We start from the raw sequence: 24,455 nt of genomic DNA, 5'->3' as shown, positions 1-24,455 counted from the left end.
TATTTGTTTCAGGGGTACAGGTCTGTGATTCATCAGTCATATATAATACCCAGTGTTCATTACAACACATACCCTCCCCAATGTCCATCACCCTGTTGCCCCAACCCCCCAACCCCTTTCCCTCCACAACCCTCAGTTTGTTTCCTAAGGTTAAGAGTCTCTTATGGTTTGTCTCCCTCTCTGGTTTTGTCTTGTTTCATTTTTAACTCTCTCTCTTCCTCCATGCTCCTCTGCCTTCATCAACTGTTTTTTCACCCTACGGTACAGTTCATATAGGAAAATCAGAATATATGTTTGATTCTTCACTTATTTTCCAGATTCAAAATAATTAGTTGATATGGTGCTAGATTTACCAAATAAACTCAGGCCTATTATAGTTAGTTAATACTCTTGCTGAACCTTTATAAATAATCAGGCTAAATCTAGTGAAACAAAACTTTTCTTTTAAAAAAATATTTTAAAAAAGATTTTATTTATTCATTTAAGAGATAGATAGAGAGACAGAGAGAACACAAGCAGGGGGAAAGACAGAGGAAGAGGGAGAAGCAGACTCCACACTGAGCTGGGAGCTGGACATGGGGCTCAAACCCAGAACCTGGAGATCAGGACCTGAGCCAATGGCAAACGCTTAACCATCTGAGCCACCAAAGCACCTCAAAACAAAACTTGTGATCAAGAATAATCTTTAAGATAATATCATCAAGAGGGGAGAGAGTATCACAAAAACTTGTTAAAAACTTTCAAATAGGAAAAAAAAATACTGGATATCCTGCCTAGTGTACCCTTTTGAGTTCTTAGTGCCTTTCATTGTCTTTAAGCTATTTGACAACTCTGTACAGTGTAGAATAATCCTAGTAATGTAAATTATTTTTTAAGATTTTTTAAATTTATTTTGGTGAGAGAGAGCGAGCACAAGCAGGAGGAACAGAAGGCAGAGGCAGAAGGAGAAAGAGAATTCCCGCAAGAAGCCCAATGCAGGATCAATCCCAGGACCCTGGGATCACAGTCTGAGCCGAGGACAGATGCCTCACCAACTAAGTCACCCAAGCACCCCCGTAAATTATTTTTGATAATGGAAATGGAAATGAATTTTGTCTGGTGGAAGGCAATGACTGCCTCCCATGGGTGCTAACCATTTTTTAATTTATTTATAAGTTAATTTCAGCATTTTGGATGGCCTATGTGTGTACATTGTTTGAATTCTCCTTTGAACTGGTTGTAGCATTTTACTGGTTCCCTCATTAAATGAGTCAAATATAATCCTTAACACATGTTTATTTAAAAAAAAAATTAGTTGGGTCCCTAGTATCCTCCAAAAGTACTGTTTGCGAGGTGTATGTGTGTGTGTGTGTGTGTGTGTGTGTGTGTGTTTGATTCATTATGAGCCACAAACTTAAACAAATTTCCTATGTTTCAATCGCCAGAGTCATTAGCAAGAGAGCGTCAATTCAAGTTGACCCAACTCTAGTAGACTTTGAAAGCTTTCTCCCTTTCTAATATGACAAGATTTTCCAAGACCAGCCCTGGAACCAGCCCTGGAACCAGCCATTTCTCCAGTACAGCCTGGTTCCTTTCAATGAAAATGGTATTTAAATACCATACTTTTCAGGCCAAAGGTGCCCTTGCTACTTGTTCCCTGTTTTCAATTATTTTCAGTTGTTAGATACAATATATCATAACATACTGATGTCTCTGATTCAAATTAAAAACTACAGGGTTTTTTACTTAATTACATCAACCTTTCCTTCCAACCATGCCATAAACCTTATTTCTCATTGCAATTATCCATTTGATTTAACCCCATGATACCCACACAACAGTCTCAAAATGACAATACTAATATTAGCACCAAAAACACGATCCTTGAAAACAGGTAAAGACTTTTATATTTCTTTCTATCCTTAGAGTACATTCTACCAAGAAAAAGTGGTCAAATTACTGTGTTTTAGAGTGACCAACCTTTCTTTATGAGTGGTTATTCTACTTCCTGTGAACCCAGATTCATTTTATTTATTTATTTATTTATTTATTTGATTTTTTAAAGTTTTTTTATTTGACAGAGAGATAGAACACAAGTAGGCAGAGCAGCAGGTAGAGGGAGAGGAAGAAGCAGGCTCTCTGCCGAGCAGGGAGCCCAATGTGGGGCTCAATCCCAGGACGCTGGGATGATGACCCAAGCTGAAGGCAGTTGTTTGACTGACTGAGCCACCCAGGCGCCCCTCATTTGTTTTATTTTTTACTGTTAGGGATATTTTTTAAATTTAGCTTTGCTTGGAATCATGCCTATAGCCATACCTTTACTTTTTTTCTAGGCAAACATCTTAGATTTCATATTAGGTTAGATTAAATTAGATTTCATACACATATAAAAATGTGTATGTGTGTGTGTGTGTATTCCCCCGCCTCCCCCATCATGTTCTTCTTTCTCTCTACTTGGTTGTGTACTTTTGGTCTTCAGGCTTTTTTTTTTTTTTTTTTTTTTTTTTTTTTTTTAAGATTTTATTTATTTACTTGAGAGAGAGACAGTGAGAGAGAGCATGAACGAGGAGAAGGTCAGAGAGTGAAGCAGACTCCCCATGGAGCTGGGAGTCTGATGCGGGACTCGATCCCGGGACTCCAGGATCATGACCTGAGCTGAAGGCAGTCGTCCAACCAACTGAGCCACCCAGGCGTCCCAAGTCTTCAGGCTTTTGGTAGAAAGACCACATTTAAACTCTTTTCTCTCATCTTGTCCTTTTAAAAACATTGGACATCCAACCCCTAGTTAAACCTTTTTCCTAAACCACTGTAATACGTTCATATATTTTGACAACAGGAGGAACAGCTATAACATGGATTTGATCCTTGCCCCAAGACTGTGGCTTAATTTGCCTTTGTCTCTCTATTTTATTTTTCACTGGTTGGGGTTTCAGAAGCATTGGCATATCCATACACTTCTAGATTCTCTCTATTCTATTCATCCCTAAACACATACCAGCCAAGCTTTTCCAATTTTGCCTCTTTCCTGAAATTTTTTGCTAGACGCAGCCACAGGCACCAACATTCATGCTACTAGTGTTCTGTTTCCTAACTTTGTAGTTACAGGTTTATTAGGTGTTGATATGTTTCTTCAAGTTACCACAAAAGTCACTTCTACCAAATGCCTTTCCATTACGTAACACTTATGGTCATCTTTGCAAACTCCTCTGTATCAGGGTAGGACTTCTGGATCAATTTCTGGACCAATGAGGACCAGGTAAGTTAAAAATAACTCTAAAATCTCAGAGGCCTAACAGAACTGAAGTGTATTTTTTATTCTGTTACAAGGCCAAAATAAGTCAAGTGGGTTTTGCCCTAGGTTCACTTAGGCACTCAAGCCAATGAAGGCTTCACTTCAGTGATGTTCCTATAATCATTTCAGCCATGGAACTTAAAGCTCCTGCTGGAGATGTCACATGCAATATCTGTTCACATTTCATTGGCCAAAGAAGGCACGTGGCCACACTCAACATTCAAAGGGATGGAGAAGTACAGTCCTACCAAATGTCCCGAAGAGAAAGAGCATCCCTAATAACCACAACATCCATATCTGGCTCTTACACTGTAAATCCCCTCTGTGTAACCTTATCTAAGAACACGACGCATGGCTCCATTTATGTTAGTGACTCTTGTTTTTGTCTCCCTCCTAGACCTATTCTACCATCTATGAACAACTGTCTCCTCAACATTTCCACCTGGACATCTCAGAGGCTCCTCAAACTCACTTAACATAAAAGATCAAAATCAGGAAAATCTTCCTGAAATGTTGTCCGACTCCTGGCATCACCATCCTCCTTAATCTCCCACATTAGGGGTATGAGATGTTTTTGACTCACGCTCCCTTACTCTGACTGCACCTAATAAATCAGCAAGTTCTGTTAATTCTATTTAAGAAATCATGCCATCCCCACTGGTGCCACTCTCTAGTTTCAATGATCATCACCCGAGTCTCCATGGATGGCTTTTCTTTGTTCTTCCTGCCTCCAGTCTTACCTTCCTTGACTCTGGGACCAGAATAAGGTTACTAAAGTATAAATGGATTATTGAGAGCAGGGATCTCTGTTTTATTCAGTGATGACCACAAAAGCCTAGCTAGACAATTGATCCATATTTGCTGAATGAGTGAATGAATGAATGAAAGATATCACTCCTCTGCTCAAAACCCTTCAGTAGCAACTCCTTGTCTTAATAAAACTCCTTGGTTTGAATTTCCAAGGCCCGACAAACCTTGTACATGGCTGACCCAGTCTTTGCCCATTTCCTCACTCTATCTCTAGCTGCTCCTGCCACACCCTCTACCATCCAGCCATATTGAGTATCTTTTAACTCCTGGAATTCAAGTTTCTGTTCATGTTATTTTTCTTTTCCCAAACACCCTCTTGGTTCGTTCACCTGATTCTTGTTCATCCCTAAGCCATCACCTGATATTAGCCTCTTCTGAGAGGTCTTTATTGATTTCTATAGATGGGGCTGGATTCTCTGCTGTAGAAGCAGAGATCATGTGTATCTTGCCACCACTGCATTCTCTGCAACTGGGCCACAGGAGGTGTTGAAAAAAATGTTTACTGAATGAACATGAGGTTGTGGGGAGAAATCCATAAGCAGCAGCTACACAATGATCAAAATGGAAATGAGTATCTGCAAGAAACAAGACGGAGGAGGAAACAATGTCACTGAAGATCAGCTTGACAGTTCATCAAACACTTCCTGCATATGTGCCAAGCAGAGGACAAGACAACTGGATGTCAGCTCTTATTAATAGGACTATGCAAGCAGGGACTAATGGACCATTCATTCATTAACTCATTCAGCATATCGAGTCTCTACCAGGAGTCAGATGCTATAAAAAGTGGTGTGGTTGCCAACAAGGATAGATGCAGACTCTCCTCTCTGGTCAAGGTCCAGTAAAATCACCCAGACTCTACTTCGACTGCCCACAATCTGGTGTATTTTAGGGAACGACCTTGATCTGGGAAAGGTCCTTTGTCTTTATATTTTCAGAGATCAGTACTGCTGCAGTTGTTCTCCAAGACCCAATTCCAAATGTTAGTACAGAACCAAATTAGTTTGGGGACATGGACATCAAGATATGATTCTAGTCCATAGAAAACCCTTCTATTTAGATTTCCAAAACTTTCAGCTAAATTCCAAATAAGCAATGAACACACATTCTTAGTGACTACAGAGCTATTGATACTTTGGGGCAGAATAATTTAAATTCTACTTTGATTCCATGAACTTAGGCCCTAGAATAGGGAAAAACAATTTTGAATATCAAAAACCAACACAGAAAAATTAGGTTTGTTAACCATGGATCTGAGTACTCAGGCAGATTATAAGTCTAACAATGAAAAACTGTTGAAACGATAAAAGCTAGTCAGTCCTTTAAAGTGTATCTTATGAAACAAAATACATCACATATTAGTAAATGAGATAGGTGAATGTGTCTGAGTCTATAATGGGCTAAATGCAAATGCAGGGCAACACAGGGGCAAAAAATCCAACAAACGATGGCTAGAGTTGTCATAAATTCAGTAATTTCTCAGAGGAATTGGAGCCTAGGAATCCATGTCTGTGGCCTCCACACATTTCAAAACACAGTTGATCACATTTAACTATATTATCTCCTATATAACAGCAAGAAACAATGACACATTTGTTACTTTTTAAAAAATGCCTAAAATGAGAATCTAAATTTTCAAATAAGTCTTAGAGGGTACTTGTGTAGGCCTGCTATTTCCCAGCGAGGAAAAAAAGAAAAGCTCACAAAAGGTACAAAATGAGATAACTACCATGAAAAGAAAAAAGATTCACCAATAAACACAGTCACTGTGTTGTTCAGTTCCCATGAAAGGTCAGCTTTTTCCTTTACATTTCACTTCAAGCTCATCTTTAGAAATTAGCTTGTTCTGCAGCCTTCAAGCTGTGTCATTATACTACCTCTAGATGGTTTGTATGTCCTTTCTTTATACAGCATAACACTTAAACCTTCTCAAATCTGTTTCTTCCCATATAAAACAAAACAAATAAAATAGACTTACTAATGTGTATGGAAGCTTATTATATCCCCGCTGACTACACTTAGGGGTCGACAATTCATAATCAGAGAACAGAACTCTGATATTCAGAGTATCCCAAGGTTGGGTAAGAAAACTTTGTTAATACTTCAGAAAATGAATGAAGGGCGCCTGGGTGGCTCAGTGGGTTAAACCTCTGTCTTTGGCTCAGGTCATGATCTCAGGGCCCTGGGATCCAGCCCAGCATCAGGCTCTCTGCTTGGTGGAGAGCCTGCTTCCTCCTCCCCCTCTGCCTACTTGTGATTTCACTCTGTCAAATAAATAAATAAAATCTTAAAAAAAATAAAATAAAAACACTTTCTAGAAAATCAAGTGACCAAAAGTAATTTGAAGAGAAAATCTGAACATCCCATTATTGAAATAAAATTAGGAATTAAAAATCTACCATTCCAAAAACACCAGGCCCAGAACCTTTTACAGGTGGATTTCTTCAAAACTTTCAAAAACATGTAATCCCTATAATATGACAAAAGAAGAGCAGCCCAACTCATTTACAAGAATAGAACAATGTTTTCTATTTCTTGGGCAATTCAGTCCTAAAGCCATGAAGTGGAGCAGAGCAAGATATATGTGGGGGAGGAGTGAAAGACAAGGGCCCCAGGAGGGAGCTGGAGCCCAAGAATTGAGAGGTGGGTGTATGCCCAGAGAAAGACAGCTCCTGTGGGATGTGAGCTCAGCACAGGGGAGCAGAAGGCATCCCCCATATGGGAAGGGGTAGCAGCCACAATTACAGACGGGTTACTTATAGGGGGATTGGTAAAATCAAGATTGGAAGGATAATAGAATCTGAGTTACTCCTTGTTGGAGAGAAGATAGGTACAAATATAGAGGGGGTGAAACTAGAAGAACACTATGGTGTTAGAATGGGAATGATGTTATAAATGTAATCTCAACAGTTTTCATTAGATAATAGATCTGGAAAGTAAAGAAGTGCTCAGAATGATGGGAGCATGCTGAAGGCACACAAGTCAGCTTAAAAAGGTTCTCATTGGCCAAATCAGAGATGATTTGAGTATCAAAAGACATAACGATAGTAAGAGATTATAACTCATGTGTCTACACAGATAGAAAGAGACAACGAATAAATTGAAAATTTGGTGAGGACTATTTACAAAGTTTCAAAGTATCTCCCCACATAACTCACTCATTTATTGCAAAGGAGCATAGATAATTTTAGAGGAGGGGAATGGTAAACAAAACAAAACAAAACCTTCTTTAATCAAAGTGATCAAAATTAGCAAACAACAGGACAAATTGAAATTTTGTGCTGCTGATAGGATTCAAAAAGAAAAACACAGCATCACTTCTATGGTATTCCTGCTGAAGATGCGTAACTTGAATCTGAGCATAAAGCAATAGCAGACAAATTACAATTGCAGATGTTCTACAAAATAACAGCCTGTAGTCCTCAAGTGTCAAGATCATCAAAGTCAAAGGACTGAGGAACTGTTTGCAGACTGAAGGAGACTAAAGAAACATGATAACTAATATGCTTAAATAGCTGGTGGGGGAGGGGATAAAAATTCCTTGCACTGTGCTTACCACTCTTCTGTAAGTATGGGTATAAATTTAAAAAAAGTGTAATCTCAAAGCCAATAATGCAATACAATGTAAGAAAATTATAGGCTAATTCCCCTTATGACCCAAAACATACAATTTATAAATTTTTAGCAAATAAAAAAAAAATAATTGTTTTAAAATGTATCATCCACAAGAAGGATTTGTCCCAGGATTGCTAGGTATCAGAAAAACCTACCAGTGTTACTACACTAAACTACATTAAAAAGTATACTGAAATTGCGGAGTAAAAACAAAAATTTAATCATCTAGCAGTTTAATAAAGAATATGATACAACTTAAAAAAAAAACTATTCATCTTTAAGCAAGCTAGGAACAGGTGGGATATTTAAAAATACAAATAAGGATATTTATGGGAAAGAAAACTGAAACCAAACATAGTTAATACAATATCTTAAAAATTGTTTTTTTAAAATCAGGAACATTCTTGAGGCCTGATGTTGCCACTCCTTTTCAAGAATGTATTGCAGTTCCAAGCCAATGCAGATAAGTCAAGACCAAAATGAAAGCTGTAAGAATTGAAAAGGTTAAAAAACCCTTACGTTATGATGCTATAGAATTAAAATGGCATGGTATTGGCAAAGGGATAGGAAATCATATAAATCAATTTAGTCCCTGCCAAAATTTATATGTATGTGAAATATTATATATAATAGAGAGCATATTATAAATCAGTGTGGATAAACGAAGAGAAGTTGGTGCTAGGCAATCCATATAGAAAAAAATGAATATTATATCCATACCTCATATCATATGCAAAAACAGATTTAAAACATAAATGTGAAAGTCAAACATTTTTAACACTTACTAGGATTAAGGAGACTTTTTTCTAAAGCCCTACACAAAAAATATAGCCCTTAAAAATAAAACATTGATGATTTTGACACATTAAAACTAAATCATCTGTATGACCAAAAAAAAAAAGTGAAATGTGATAAGACGTTTGCCCTAGATATAACAGACAATAGATTAATATGCAGAACATATAAAGAAATCAAACAAATGAATCAAAAATAGAAAAAGTCTAACAGATATAAAATTTGATGGCAAAAAAAAAAGATGATGTCACTAGTAAACTAGAGATGCAAGTTAATACTATAGCAAATCATCACTACATACCCACAGTAGGGCTGGAAGGGTTGATTTTCGCAAGGGCGGGGTCAGTGAGAAAGATCTCTACAATGTTGGCAAATTGTAATTTAACACAAGCTCCAGAGCAATCTGGCAATGCCCCATGATCTATTTATTTCTGACTAGAGAAACTTGCATGTGCCTAAGGAAGTGCTATATACACTGCAGGCAAATTGCAAAAAATTGGAAAGGGCCTGTCCAACCATTAGGAAATGGATAAACTGTTAATTTTTCTCCACCTGAAGGAACAACTATAAAGAACAAATCAGATGTTTGTGGCTGAACAAGGTGAGTTAAAACAGCAAGTTGCAAGAGTATAGTATAATACGCCCTATATAAGTCATAGAAGCTCACAAAATACTACATATTGTTCATATATGTATGTGGGGGGTGGGTAAAAGTGTTAAGTCATACCATGGGGGTGAGTAAAAGTGTTAAGTCATACCATGGAATGATGTCCACAAACTTTTGACCATCTGGGAAGGGTAAAAAGAAAAGACAGAGGGCTTCATCTGGCCTATAATGTTTTACATTTTAAAATCTGAGGGCACTTTGGCAGGCTCAGGAGGAAAACGTGCAACTCTTGATCTCAGAGTGGTGAGTGCAAATCCCATGTTGGGTGTAGAGACTCCTTAAAATAAATAAAAATTTGAAAAAAGTAAAAAAAGATCAAATCTGAAGCAAAATGGTAATTCATTAAAGGTCAGTTGTTAACATCTCTATGGAAAAGTATAGGAGTGGGAAAAGAGATCTGTTTCAAACGGAACTGATAGCTGGTTCTGGTTTTGACCGTACGGGTGAAAACACCAGTGCTAAAACACTCCAGAAGGGGATTCAGTCAGTGAGGTAAGGGACCAGTAAGCAGGATGCTCAGTTACAAGGTAATTTATACACTGAAATAAAATGCAAACCAAGAAAAAATGCCTTCAAGGACCAATTATATTCCACTGATGAAATAAATGCAAATTCTAATTCAAGAGAATGAAATAAAACACAGTAACCTATCACATTCTTCTATACTGCTACAAACCCACCATAGACCCTTCTAGGGGTCATTTAGTCCAGGGTTGATCAAATCCACTTTTGTTGTTGTTAGCTAAAGTTAAATTATCTCATTTCAGCGTTAATTTGTAATAGCTTTTCAAACAATCACTTATTCACCCACTGAATAAATATTTGTCGAATCTGAGGACTATAAACAGCATTTTGCCAGAGGCTATGGGAATACAATGGGAGGAGACTAGGAGCTCTTTTCTTTGGACTCATTTAATCTATGTAACAAACTATGATATAGTTACTGTTTTTCCCATTTTATAGGTAAAATGAGATTCAAAGAACTTAAAATCTACCCCAAAACACTATGCTGACATAACATCAGCCCTACTACAAATTCTGTTTGTCAGACAACCTCAAAACCCATACCCTTTCACTATACAGTTAGCTCTCAAGCCCAGAATAGGACTTTTGTCTGTCCTGCTCTGCTCATATGGGCTGTACTCACAATATACCAGGAGTTACATTTTTCCAAGCACCAGACAGTAGAGTCGGGCTAGAAGAATACTGATACAACTTTTGAACCAGTAACTCCTACTCTGTGATTGAGAAGATAATGACAGAAAACCTGAGAACAAAACAAAACAAACAACAAACAAAAACTTTACTGTAGACCCAAGATTAAAAAATAAATTTAAAAAGTTAAGGAACAAAGTTAACAACTAAAATCCTCCACACCAGGCATTTGTACCAAGAACTTTGCATATACTTCTAAAATCTAATTACCACATTATCACACATAGCATGGGCATCATCAGCTCATTTCACAGGTGAGGAAATATCTGTATACAAACAACATGCCTAAATTAACAGAGCTAGTTACATGAAGCCTGGATCTGAACCAGGTAGTGATTCCCAAGTGGGCATGGTTAATCACTAACAGTTTTATCCAATTTTTTTGTACCCAATGAGAAATGTATTTTCTTCCTTTTCCTTTTTAAAGATTTTATTTATTCATCTGAGAGAGAGAGTGAGCGAGCGAGCAAGCACAAGCAGGGGGAGAGGCAGAGGGAGAAGCCGACTCCCCGTGAGGCTTGACCCCAAGACCCAGAGATCATGACCTGCGCTTAACCATATGAGCCACCCAGAAGCCCCCAAGAAATGTTTTTTTTTTCTATTTTAGATCGTGATCCAATATGTACACACCCATATAAAAGTAAGCTAGCTTCTACAAAACATTATTTACCTTAATAGTGTGTATCAAGAAAAAAGTTTTTAAGATGCTGCTTTTGAGTCATGAAATTACTATCTCATTAACCATGATTAAAAAAAGCACAATGCTTAATTGCTTCAAAGATATAGTATTTATTAGAACTATAGCAGCAAAAAAAGGGGATAAAAAGGAAAAAACTAAATGGCACTAAGTGGTCAGTCACAGAGCTGACTGATAATTATGAATATTAAAAAAATTGCTATTCAGAGAAAATACAATAGGTACATTACTTAGATGATGCATAATGCTTATATACATAGGAAACATAAATATAAAATAGCTGTCTTAAGGTAAAAAAGGATATAGACAATTACATTTTAATTTTTAATTTATAAAGTGTTTTATTTTAACTTACAAACTACTAAGAGACCAGATTATATCCACTTCGCTTTTATTTTCTTGGCGCCAAAACAATTCACCGATGTGTTCTTGTTTAAATACCTGTTCCAGATCATGGTACAAAGTTTTTCATTCAGTTGTATAATGTTAGGAAAACTTTTATGCCAAAATATACAGCGGTAAAACAAATCAAACCAAAAATCCTCTCCTAATATTTTTAAAAGTGAGAAGCTGGAACCAAATAACTGACAATATTAAAAGAGAACAGAGGTTTGCAAGAACCTCCTAAAGCCACACACATTTAAGCGTTACAGTAATACGCTTCCCCCCGCCTACCCCTTCACCCAGTGCCTTTGACCTTCCCCAGAAACCCCTCAGAATCTGTCTCAGACTTCAAGAGGAGGGGGCTGGTCCACTTGTCTCTGGCCTGGCTCTGGCCTCCTCATCTGCCAAAGCCTCACAGTACTGTGCTGGCCAGTCCTTGGGGTCTTGATTATGGACTTTGGCCACAAACTTAAGAACTTTCATCTTGCTGGTTTCCAGGTTGGTTCGGGGGCCCCACTGCAATTCATAGTCTACGGGATCAGTGTGGGGTATCCGCCGGTACTCCAGGTAACGCTGCCGCACGAATTCTTCGGTGATAAGTTTCTTTGGGTCCCCAAACACTAAATGCTTCTTTGTGGGGTACACCCCTAAGCGACGCAGGAAGTCCCAGACCTCCGTTTCCTTGATGGTATTGCCCTTCATAAAGATGAGACCCAAAACAATCATCAGGAGGCCGGTGGTGGGCGTGCCCTGATCGCCTCTCACCTCCGCATCCTCCTCCACCGGTTCCAGGGTGTTGATCAGGATGTAGGTGTTGCTTTTGGGTTCCAGTTCCACCAGCTTGTACCCGAAGACGTACTCGAGGCGCTCGGCGGCCAGTTTGAGGAGGTCCGGGAAGATGTCCTTGTAGTCCCCGATGACGTGCTTCAGTATGTCCGTGCGCTTGATCGGGATCTTCTTCTGGTCCTTAATCAGCAAGAACTGCACCAGCTCGGCTACCTTCAGCTCCAGCTGCTGCTGGGACCTGGGTCCCACCTCCGGGGAGGCCTCGGCCCGGCGGGAACCCTGGGACGAAGCGCTCCGGGCCTCCTGGGAGCTGCCCGCCCCACGGGAGGTGCTCGGGGCCTCCTCGGCGGCGCCGCGGCCCCAGTCCCTCTCCCTCTCCGCCTGGGAGTTAGGGCGGCCCCGGCTCCTCGGTTTCTGCAACATGTCCCCGGCGGCGGGAGCCGTAACGGGCGGCGGCGGCCGTAACGGGCGGCGGCAGCAGCTGCAGCGGCGGCGGCGGCTGCAGGATCGCAGCGGGGAGCGGGAATTGTGGGTTGGCGCGCGGCACGTCTGGGCGGCCGTGGGCGGGGCCAGGGGGGGCGCGCGTTGCATCATGGAGACTGCGCCTGCGTCGGCGGAGACTGCGCGTTGCGTCGGGGGCGTCTGCCCGGCAGCGGCGGCGGCAGCAGCGGCAGAGGCCCCGCGGCGGCGGCAATACCTGTAGTCCCGGCGGTGGTTCTCCTTGTAATTTAGAGCGTTGTCCTCACCAAACCACCCAGAGAAGAGGAACCGAAACTCCTAAGTCTGCGGCTAAGTTCAGGACCACACTCCCTGGCAAGCACTGCAGAAAGTGAGTATTAAGAGTGGTAAAATCGCTAATAGTTTCAAAAAAGTCTGAAAGTGGGAGAAAAGTAGGGTGAAGAGGAAGGTGAGAGCGTCAAGGTGAGGCAGAAGCGTTTCCTGCCACACAAAACGACGTTAAGAAGAATAAAAGACCCAGATCACTCCCTCCCCTCGGCTTAGGTTCAAACCCACACAACCGTTCACCCGCCAGCCCCTAAGAGTTGACTAAAAGTGAGTGGTAAAAAGGCAAGCTTGCCTTGCAACCAGGACTCTTCTTAACCGCGTTGTCACTCTTTTCAGTATTTACGGTCTATGCATTAAACTCCCTCTGCTCAACAGCTAGGACAAAACCACCCCCTAAAGCACGTTACAGTGAGGTCTTCCCGCGTCTGTCTTTTGGAAAGCACTTGCTCCCGTAAACTGCCTTGGGCCCGCAATCACAATTTCAGCAGAAGTGGCTAAGAAGAGGGCTGCAAACAGAAACGTGATCCCTCAAGAGATCCCCATCTAATTTGGGGCATCACTGATCAAGAACTGCCATAATGTGAATCTCTTAAATTAAATCTTCTTAATTTTTAATATCTTAGCCTTGGGGCCCAATGAGAAAGAAAAGAGAACCCAGGAGTGCCATTCTTCATAATCTGTGATGTGTGCACTTTACAGATATATTTTTAATTGTGCAGCTCTAATAGCCAACATGAGTCATTTCATTAACTGAAGCCATCTGCAGTCTGCTGCTATTACTTCTGCAGATCTTAGCAAATGGGTTCCTTTTCTATTTACTGTCTTGAAGAGAAGAAACTGAATTTCCTACTTTGTCTTTTTAAAGCTGCCCAGAAAGTGGGAAAACTTCAAAGAACCAAATCAAATTGAGTTCCTCTTTAATGCAAATATATTCAAAGGAAAGCAATTCAAAACACATTATTTGAATAATGGCATCAAAACACAACCCTATTAAAATTTCATTAAGTGCTAGTAACATAAAATTTTTGTAATTCAATATGAAAATGCAATCTGATAATGGCCCTGGAACTGCAAATCTAAATGTAAAATGATATTCCATGTTGTGATGCAAGTAGGCTAAGATCTGGGAAACTATGAGTAATAACTTTCTGTTCCACACAAGGTCTAACAACAATATATCCTCAAGCATGCATCTTAATGACAGACGCTTACTAAGAAAAACAAATATATCATCAAGGCATTCTTTTTTTTTTTTTTTCTTTTACAATGAAAATTCCTCTGCTTCATTTTCCTTCCTTATAAATTTGGACTTTTGTTAAAACTCCTGCAATCAAGAATTCTGCAGAGGTCCCTCCAGAAGGATCAGTTGTACCCTGAATTTAAAAAAAGAAAGAAGGAGGGAGTGAGAGAAGGAAATCAGCAACCGACAGAGGAGAGAGAAATGGAAAATGAGATGAAAACCTTTGTCAACAATTGGGCTGCATTTTCAGTATAAATCTGCAGTGTCCTTCAGCAGCATCTTAATTCAGATTGTTATACTCAAAATAAGTCAGAAAAGATACTGGTTAAAACACCTCTCTACCCTGTCCAGGAGAATACAGGTGAGAAAATACAGAAATGTAATAATAGTATTCGAATGAACTTTAGGCATTGCATGAAGTCATCCAGACCACCCTTCATTTGAGAATGACATGGATGTTTGGGGAAAAACTATAGTGGTGATGATGGTAATAACAACACTGACAGTAATTATAATACATAAACAACAGATGACAGTTATTACAAAGGTAACTGTGGGTCAAACTCTAAGTGGTCTACATGTATTGCACTTCATTTAATCACCACGACAACCCTATAAGACCTGTGTGTGGTGGTTTTCTACTCACAAAGGAAGAAACTGAGGCACAGAGGAAAATATTAACTGTTTGAGATCCTACAGCAAGTAAGTGGTGGATCTGGTCCTAAATGAAGACCGCGTCCTTCTGGACAAATATGATGTCCTTGAAAAAGCGAAGGAATGGAGTTAGATGGACCTACGTTAGAAAACTTTGTGATCCCAGGGGAGCTACTGACACTCCTTTCTGTCTCCAGATCAACAAAATGAGATTACCATAGTCTTTCCTTATCCCGAGGGAATATGTTCCAAGACCCTCAGTGGATGCTGAAACTGCAGATACCACTGATTCCTATATATACTGTTTTTTACTATCATGCATATATACCTATGATAAAGTTTACCAGTTAGGCCCAGTTAAAGATGAAAAAGAATAACAATAACAAAACAGAATTATAACAGTATATTTAATTAAAGTTATGTAAATATGGTCTGTCTCAAAATGTCACCCTTCTTATGATGTGAGATGATAAAAGGCCTACATGATGAGATAAAGTGAGTGAATGACACAGCACTGTGATGTAGTGTTAGCCTGTTACTGACCTGAGAGGAGTCAGGAGGATTGTCTGCTTGCACAGGGCAGCTGACCAATTGTAACTGAGAGTGAAAAGTGAAACTACAGTTAAGGGGGGGTCTACTCTAATAACCCAGGCATCAGGGAACTAATGAGATAGGCTTGTCAAGTACCTAGCTGGAATCTGGGACAGAGAAGTTGGTAAAGTTTGTTTCTTTCCACAGGGTTTATGTTAAGGAAAATATCTGAGGACTCTATAAAGCTCTATGTAGAATGTTGTTTACTAACATGAAACACTTGTACACACAAAAATGAGGAAAAGTTCTGGAAAGAAATCTGTCGAGATACTATTAATTATTTTCTTTTAAAAATGAAATTCAGTGTTGATTGTCTTGCTTGGGAGATAAAAGCCTGCTTCCCTGCCCCCGCCCCCCCGCCCGCCTGCTGCTCTGCCTACTTCTCTCTCTCTTTCTGTCAAATGAATAAAAATAAAACAAAATAAAAAGAAATATGTTCTCAATGATTTTAACTTCCCATGACACCATCCATGCTCCAGCAGTTGTACACATTCAGATTTTCAGCAAATTCAGTGTGACTTAAATATGACACTTGTGACTTTGTTCAGCCAGTGAAGTAATAAAGACAAGTGGGGTTTGTTTGCTTTTGTTTTGTTTTGTTTAAGATTTATTTATTTGACAGAAACCATGAGAGAGGGAATATAAGCAGGGGGAGTGGGAGAGGAGGAAATCAATGCGGGGCTGTATGCTAGGACCCTGGCATCATGACTTGAGCCAAAGGCAGGTGTTTAACAACTGAGCCATCCAGGTGTCCCAAGACAAGAGGTTTAAAAAGAAAAACATTTTCAGTTTTTGTTAATGACCTTAATACTTTTATTAGACCCAAAAGGAAAAAAAAAAAGAAAAATTCTTTGAGGCAGAATTTAGCTAGCTAAGATCTCGAATGCATTGAACAAAGAAATGCCTACCGGTTACCAGTTGCTCTTTAGATGTCTCTGAGTAATTAATTGCTTTATTTCATCTCCTTGGTAGCAAATGACTGCCAACAAGCTCTAATCATCTTTATTATCTACTGGATTTTCCTCTTCATTCACTGGTGTTTCTTGCAGAACCAGAGAAAGATTTTAAATTTCCTGCCAACCACATAGTGCAAAAAGCAGGTAAGGGCTTTCGGGGGAGAAAAGCAATGATAAAAGCATGCAGCCACCATATATGAGCAGCTTCTCTGCCTTTTCCAGTCAAAGAAAGTGGGACAGTGTGCAGCATGTGAGCAAAGGAGTTGGAGTGGGGGAGGCAGATACTATTTTGGTGAGTAGACAGGAGGAAAAGGATTCCAGATACTATAATTAATGGTTGCAATAAAATCCCTTGTGTCCACTCATTTGTAAAAGATCCATACAGGTTAAATCACACAATAGGACTCCTCAATAACACTTTGTCCCTCATGGAAGAACACTTTAAATGACAACAGGGCTTCCACCAACAGAGCTGGTTGAAGGGGCTGGAGAGGTGGAGCTTGAGGAGAAAGCTCGTTCTAAGCATTGCAGCCATTTGGTCCAGAAACACCTTCTTAGACTCTTTACAAAAAATAAAAACCTTCCAGTTACACAGGGCCTTTTACTTACAGAAATCATTAAGGTCTAGTAAATTATAAAATTATAGACACATAAGGTCTCAAGAGTAGCCAGTAAGTTTCGTGTTTGCTTGTTTTGCCTCTTGCACTGCATCTTTTCTCCTTTAGGAAAAGATGCTTCTTCCAACCTCTACGAGACCATGTTAAGGCTCTCCCTTTCTTTCCTGGGTGCAGGAGATTCAGACCAGCCACAGCGACTGGTTCAGAAGTCCAGTCAGCATCCTTTCAGAGGTTCACATAAGTTCTTTCTCCAAGCCAAGAAGCGGAGTGGTGACGTTAAGCCTAGCCACCTTTGCCTTTGCTTGGACATAGCCTGCCTCATGGTGAAGCCAACTCAAAGATCTAAGGAGATGGAGAAATAGTCCTAATGCTGCCATTTGAATTCCTGGATCCCAACTTCAAGGTCAGATTCCTGGGGATAGCTACTTAGGGAAGCAAGTCAAATCACCTTTTGCTTTATCTGGTTCCAATTGGTTCTTTCCCCTTGAAACCTGAAAAATTCTGGCTAAACAGTATCCAAACTCAATTAAGCAGGAGAAAAGTAGGTATTAAGGAATGAGACTTGGTTTCAAGAGAATGGAGCTATACAACGTGAATATTACCTATAAGGTTATTAAACACAATGAGAGGTGATCTCAATACAATTTGGCATTTTTACTATTTCTGGGCATGATCTGTGGTTGAGAAATGCTCTTATGATTTTAACTGCTAGCAATAAGGCCAAAGTAGAAATCATGAAAGACCGCTTTTCCATGTAGAATGTACATATGAGCTAATCTGGTGATTTAACACTGAAGAAAGAAGTTTCAGACAACCTAGAACATATCTTAAAGTATTTGTTATTCTAGAGTAGCTGTGTTCTCCATTTTTAACACAAAGCATTTTGCCACACCTTTCAAGGTGACAGAAATCTCATTCTTTTCTTGTAGGTTTCACTATCGCCTACAATAGAGGTATACTCACAGGGCAAGGACACTAAGGAGGAGAATGGACAAGGCTAGTACTCAGAGAGGGGCAAGACAGATAAGCTGTTTGGAGAAAAATGAACAAATTGAAATGGATTAAGAATAAAAAGTGAATGAGAAAGAAATGAAAATACTGAAGGTAGACAAGAAAAACCTCACATGTATACATAACTGGTGGTCCTGAAGAAGAGAACAATTATAAACTGAAAACCAGAAATAATATTCAGAGATGGCTGTAGGAATCCTGGACAGATGGTGGGTATGCACAGACCCCTTATCTTTGGTCCCTTCTCCTTCCTGGTTCCATCCTTTGAGCTCCCTTGAGCTAAATAAGCAACAAAAGCAGGTATGCATTCAAGGCTGGAGAGTACACAAAAGCCATGGGTGCTCCAAAATCTGCAAAGGAGAGTGTACAGGCTTCTTCCTCTCTGAGATGCAAGAGAGCGCTTGGGTACCTGGTAAGGAGAAAGCCTGCCCCTTCCCAAAGACTGGGAAGACCCAAGATCATATGGTACTTGTGGGTATTCAGCTGGCAGAAAGCCAGGTCTCTCTTCTGAGAGAGCCTACAGCTTTGAGGGTAGTTCTTCAAGAGCCTGTCCAGGCTGCTGACTAATTGCCCTCAGAGGAAGCCTTACTGGAAGGTCAAATGCTATCAAGCCTTGATGTTGGGAGAGGCCTTGAGCAGTTTCAAGCCCATTCAGCCTGGACTCCAAGAGGCCGCATCATGGTGCCTTGGGAGACATGTAAACAGTGTGTTCTTTGATTCACAGTGGCTCATAAAAGCAAAGTCTGCTGTGCCAGAAACTTCTGGGCCTCTGGCCACCTGCCAGCCTACTTACCATTAACTCCAGCAGCATGAACTGTAGAGGAATGAAAGAAGTGCAGAACCTGGCACAGGTGAAATAAGAAAATGGCTCATTAAAGACAACCCAAGAATTTAGAGAAGCAGTAAAACTGACAAAGAGCAACATTGACCAAGAAAGAACACCCAAATTAATAAAATCAGGAATGAAGGAGGGGATATCACTACCAACCTTGAAAAAAATTAGAATGCTATGAGCAATAGAAAACAATAAATCAGATAAATTTGGTGAAATGGAAAAATTCCTGAAAGTCACAGGTTTCAAGAAGAAATAGAAAATATAAATAGGCCTAAAACAAAGAAAGATTGAATTAGTAGTTTAAAAACCTCCCACAAAGAAAAATCCAGATCCAGGTGGTTTCATTGGTGAATTCTACCAAAATTCTTGTAAAAATAATTTAAACCAACTTTTTACAAACTCCTTCAGAAAACTGAAAAGCCAATTCCCAGCTCATTCTGAGTCCAGTATTATCTTGATACCAAAACCAGACAGTAGGAAAACTACAAACCAACATCCCTTATGAACACAGATGCAAAAATCCTTATCAAAATAGTAGCAAATTAAATCTAATAATATATAAAGCAGATTGAAGACAATCCCTATCAAAATTCCAGCTGCATTTTGTACAGAAATTGATAGACTGATCCTAAAATACATAAGGAAATTCAAGAGGGACAGAATAGCCAGAACCCTTAAAAAAGAACAGGAGGACTCACATTTCCTCACACTTCTACAATATGTTAAAACTTAATACAACACTATGTTAATCAAAGCTGGCCCAAGCATAAACATATTGTTATGGGATGAATTGTGTCTCCCTCCTCCTCAAATTTATAAATTTACGTCCCAATTCCTAGTACCTCAGAATGTGACTGAATTTGGAAGTAAGGTCTTTAAATGGGTAAAGTTAAAATGAGGTCATTAGAGAGGGCTGCTAATCCAATAAGACTGATGCCGTCAGAAGGACACCATTCTTCTTCATCCCTGAAAGAAACACCAGGCATGTGTGCACACAGAGAGAAGGCCATGTGAGGACAGAGTGAAAAGGCAGTGGTCTGCAAGTCAAGAAGAGAGGCTCAGGAGAAACCACACTAATGAACAGTTTGATCTTGCACTTCTAGCCTCCAGATTGTTAGAAAATAAGTTTCCGTTGTTTAAGCCATCCAGTCTGTGGTAGTTTGTAATGGCAGCTCTGGTAAACTGATACACATAGAGAGCAATGGAGCAGAAGTGAGAGTGCAAAAGTAAATCCATACATCCATGGTTAGAAAGAGGGACCGAGGTAATTCAATGAAGGGTAAAAAGAGATGGTGCTGGGATAATGGATATTCACATGCAAAAGAATCAATTGGACCCTGACCTCATACCACATACAAAATTAACTCAAAGTAGAAGATGGGCCTAAATGTAAGAATTAAAACCATAAAACTCTTAGAATGAAACACAGCAGCAAATTTCATGGCCTTGGGTTTGTCAAGGACCTCTTAGATAAGAAACTAAAAGCAGAAGTGATAAACAAGAAGATTTGTAAGTTGTACTTCATCAATGTTAAAAAATTGTGTCCAAGGATACGCAAGAAAGTGAAAAAGTTAGGGCACCTGGGTGGCTTAGTGGGTTAAGCCTCTGCCTTTGGCTCGGGTCATGATCTCAGGGTCCTGGGATCGAGCCCCACATCGGGCTCTCTGCTCGGCAGGGAGCCTGCTTCCTCCTCTATCTATGCCTTCCTCTCTGCCTACTTGTGATCTCTCTCTCTCTGTCAAATAAATAAATAAAATATTAAAAAATATTGAAAAGGCAGTCTACACACTCTAGGGGAAATTGTTTGCAAATCATGTATCTAATAAGGGACACATATGCAGAAAATAAAACAACTCTTGGAACATAAGAAGATGACAGAAATCCAGTTGTAAAACTGGGCAAAAGATTTGAATAGACATGTCTCCAAAGATGTAAGAATGGCTAATCACATGAAGAAATGTACAACATAATTAGTCATTAGGGGAATCCAAATCAAAACCATAATGATCTACCACTTCACACTCCAGAATGGCTATAAACAAAAAAGGCAGATAATATCAAGGGTTAGCAAGGAGGCAGAGGGATTGGAAACCTCAGATATTGCTGGTGGGAATATAAAGTGGAACAACTTCTGTGGAACACAGTTTTATTCTGGGGAATGGGGAATGACCACTAAAGGGTATGAGATTTCTTTTTGGGATGATTGAAAATGTGACAAAATTAGATAATTATGGTTGCATAACTCTGAAGTATGCTAAAAGATATTGTATACTGTAAACAAGTATATTAATAAATCTGTTTTTAAAAGAACCCAAAGAAGGTCAAGCTGAAGAATCTTGAATAATTTTTTCCTTCTGAAGTATAATGAAGTGAAACAGAAGACAAAGAAAACAGTAGTGAGAACCATTGAATGGATGCAGTTAAGACACCCAGACTTTCTGATCAACAGCAACAGAAAGAATTTGTAATTAAAAATTTAAATTGAATGGAGCAGAGTCTACTGTTGAAACAGTGATTTTTGCCATTAGCACAAAAATGTTTCTATTTTGGGCAATTAATGAACATTTTTATGCTACATGGTTTATGGAACATAGTTTCATCCTTCCTCGGCCACCAGTTTCCTCTGGGTCCTGGAAGACCTCTCACTGGTTAGGTCTCAGCCTCTTCACCAGCAAAAAGGTAGGGGTGAGTTAGGCAAACTCTGTATGAAAGAATTCTGAGGGGCAATTGGTTGGCTCAGTTAGGCATCCAACTCTTGATTTGGGCTCAGGTCATGATCTCAGGTTTGTGAGATTGTGCTTTGCATCAGGCTCTGCACAGGGTGTGGTTTCTTTTAGGATTCTCTCTCTCTCTCTAATAAAATACGTGTGTGTGTGTGTGTGTGTGTGTATTTATATAAAAGAATTCTAAATCAGAAATCATACACACGTGTTAAAAAGGAAATAGAAAGCCCCTCCTGAAAGTAACATTTAAAGAAATACCTGGTTCCTCGTTTATTAGATGTCAGTACGCTGGACCATCCTGAGCTTCCCAGAGCATATGCTGGTAAAACAATAAATTTCCTAACTTGTCTCCATTTTTCCTTAAGCGACACAATTCTGTGACTTCTAGGACAAGTGGAGGTCTCCATTTAAAACTACTCTGTGGGAATGAATCTTTAACAGCAGCAAAATATCTTGAAGAAATGGGGGCTTGTTTCTCCTGCTTCCTGCCATCCTGTAACAGAGACACCAGAGAAAGGTAGGCTTTGGGGGGTTGCCTTGGCCCTTGGGTATTCTTGAGAGGAGAGCAAAATTAAAAAGATAGGTCATAAAGTCAATCATGCAGGCATCAGGATCCTTTCAGAATTGGACCGACCTGCTCATGAGCAAGAACAAGTACCTGTTCTCTCAAAGAGATCTACAGTATCGAAACATACCGACCTCACTATGAAAATAGCTTCTGAATTAAGCCTAGTGCAATATGTATAACTTAATTCAGGATATTCACAAAAATGCAAAATCAGTTAACATCTGCAAAAGTATGTATTTATGAAAAGGTGTATTTATGATACATGATTTTAAACTAAAACCTTCTTTGTTTTACAAGCTTATTTTTTATTTCTTCATATAACCCTGAACTGAAGGCAAGATCTACTGCAATGAAAAATAAAGTAGCAGCCTCCCACCCTCCCCCCCAAAAGCGGTTCAGACACATACAATGGATTAATAAGCAAGTCACACACAATTTTAGGTACACATGTGCTCCTGATTGGGCCTAACTTTGACATGATCTCTCTTACCCTGACGTCATCACTTTACTAAGCTACATTCCATTAAATGAACTGAATTTGGTTCCCACCCTGTCTTAATTATGACAGCTGGGAACAGTGAGGTTCTATACAAGAACCCTATCAGGATCATGAAAGTTAATAAAATCCAGTGCGAGCATGATTCAGGGGAGACATGTCACCTCATCGATCTTGGGGTTCTGTCCACTCATTTGGCTGACCAGATTTCAAGTGGACCTTCTGAAAGGCTGCCCATCTGGTAGAAAAAGATAATCTTAACTGTAAAAGAAGACAACGAAGAACAGTGACAATCGTTTTTTCAGTTAATACAGAAAATGAGTATTTTCAAAGACTAAGAATTGATGTAAAGTATCTTCCTACCTAGGGGAAACAGAAAGTCAGATGCTCTGTCCTTTGTACATGGGCAACCCTTTCTCTAACTTGGACTCTCACTCACCTGGACAAAAAGGCATAATTGTTGCTTTTCTTAGTATGAAAACTGTTCAAATGAGCAAAATCTGCACTCAACCAGAACTCTCACTTCTGTTTACTTGTCTTCCAGCATTAAAAGACTGAATGCTATCCTATTTCCATGAAAACTTGCAAATCATTTAGGGCATATCTAACAACCCTGCTAAACAGAGAAGTTGGCCACCTCATTTGTTACAAAGTTACTAGTTCTCTAAGAAGGTACCCTGAGAAACTCAATATTAATGGAACCTTAGTCCCCTATCCTCTAAGGCTTTCCTTGCATGTACAGGAGATGTTTTGGCTGCTAGTTGAGCTTTCAGAAGCCTTGAACAAAGAAAATATTAAGAATGGCATTCCAGGCAATAAACAAGTTTGATCTCATTTGGACAAAAGGAGGCACAAATAAGTCCTAGGGAAGGAAGAAACAGAGAATGGGTAAGACAGAACACACATTTTAATGTCAGGGAAAAAGGCAACTTTATAAATACAAATATGCTAATTGGGGGGAAATCAGATGGGGTGATGAACCATGAGAGACTGTGGACTGTGAGAAACAAACTGAGGGTTTTGGAAGGGAGGGGGGTGGGGAGATGGGTGAGCCTAATGGTGGGTATTAAGAGAGCACGTATTGCATGGAGCACTGGGTACGGTGCATAAACAACGAATCTTGGAACACTAAAAATAAAATAATAATAAAAATAAAGTTAGGCATGAAAATAAAAAATATGTTAAACGGCAAACATCTATCAGTGCTGTGGTTGAGAAAAGTGATTCAAGGAAGAGATAAAGCCCCACACCTAAGCTGAGAATCACATGCGTCCAGGAAGGAAGAAAGAGCAGAGGGGAACCTGCTGCCTACTTACATGTCTGACCCAGCTGGTTGGCTGCAGTGTTGCTTCCCACAACTAGGAATCCACTGTGGGAAGGACAGCCCTAAATGCACAAGAGGCAGCGGAGCTCGGTTTTCTGAAGGACTCCTGCCTCTTGAAGATGGCAACATACTGTCTTCTGGCTGGATAAACCAGGGCATCTTTCTTGAGAAGTGTGATTTTTTTTTTTTAATTCAGATTTTACTAATCTCACAGGTTTGAGAGAGGTGGTGTGGGAAAAGCAAATGTTAGCTAATTAACTGTTTCCTGGGATCCAATCAGTCATTAAAAATGTGCTTGTGCAATTTTCTTGAGCTGCTCAATTGTTTCTAATTACCATTGGTTCATACTACTCACGCATGTTTTCTTTTCCCTTCACATCTATTTCTAAGCAAATTACCTAATTCAGTGTGGTT

General features: G+C 39.6%; 2 protein-coding genes and 1 long non-coding RNA gene across 9 annotated transcripts in view; 1 reads left to right on the top strand and 2 right to left on the bottom strand.

Annotated features, from left to right (window-relative positions):
- The window catches only part of FAM189A1 (family with sequence similarity 189 member A1), a 486,040-nt gene that overhangs the window by 123,532 nt on the left and 338,053 nt on the right, over nucleotides 1–24,455 (bottom strand). The gene's annotated exons all lie outside the window — the stretch shown is intronic.
- Nucleotides 11,445–12,809, bottom strand: NSMCE3 (NSE3 homolog, SMC5-SMC6 complex component). The gene has a single exon (XM_004759854.3). The coding sequence runs from the start codon at nucleotides 12,661–12,663 to the stop codon at nucleotides 11,803–11,805; it is 861 nt and encodes a 286-aa protein (XP_004759911.1). The 5' UTR covers nucleotides 12,664–12,809; the 3' UTR covers nucleotides 11,445–11,802.
- Nucleotides 12,824–21,246, top strand: LOC106006578. 4 transcript variants are annotated; one of them, XR_006603879.1, is made up of 5 exons: nucleotides 12,824–13,069; nucleotides 14,189–14,627; nucleotides 16,484–16,611; nucleotides 17,259–17,487; nucleotides 18,014–21,246. It is a non-coding gene; the product is annotated as an uncharacterized LOC106006578 (long non-coding RNA). The 4 variants fall into 4 exon arrangements; XR_006603878.1 differs by having other exon boundaries at nucleotides 12,826–13,069; nucleotides 14,362–14,627; XR_001180711.2 differs by having other exon boundaries at nucleotides 12,826–14,627.

The sequence above is a fragment of the Mustela putorius genome, unplaced genomic scaffold (genome assembly GCF_011764305.1).
Source record: "Mustela putorius furo isolate JIRA1106 unplaced genomic scaffold, ASM1176430v1.1 tig00003972_pilon_pilon_pilon, whole genome shotgun sequence".
In the NCBI taxonomy this organism is placed as follows: domain Eukaryota; kingdom Metazoa; phylum Chordata; class Mammalia; order Carnivora; family Mustelidae; genus Mustela; species Mustela putorius.
The sequence above is the reverse complement of the archived record's forward strand: the minus strand, read 5'-3'. Positions and strand labels throughout refer to the sequence as shown.

What these genes read in the sequence shown, in the direction of transcription:
- NSMCE3 (XM_004759854.3), bottom strand. Translation starts at nt 12,663, where the DNA reads ATGTTGCAGAAACCGAGGAGCCGGGGCCGCCCTAACTCCCAGGCGGAG.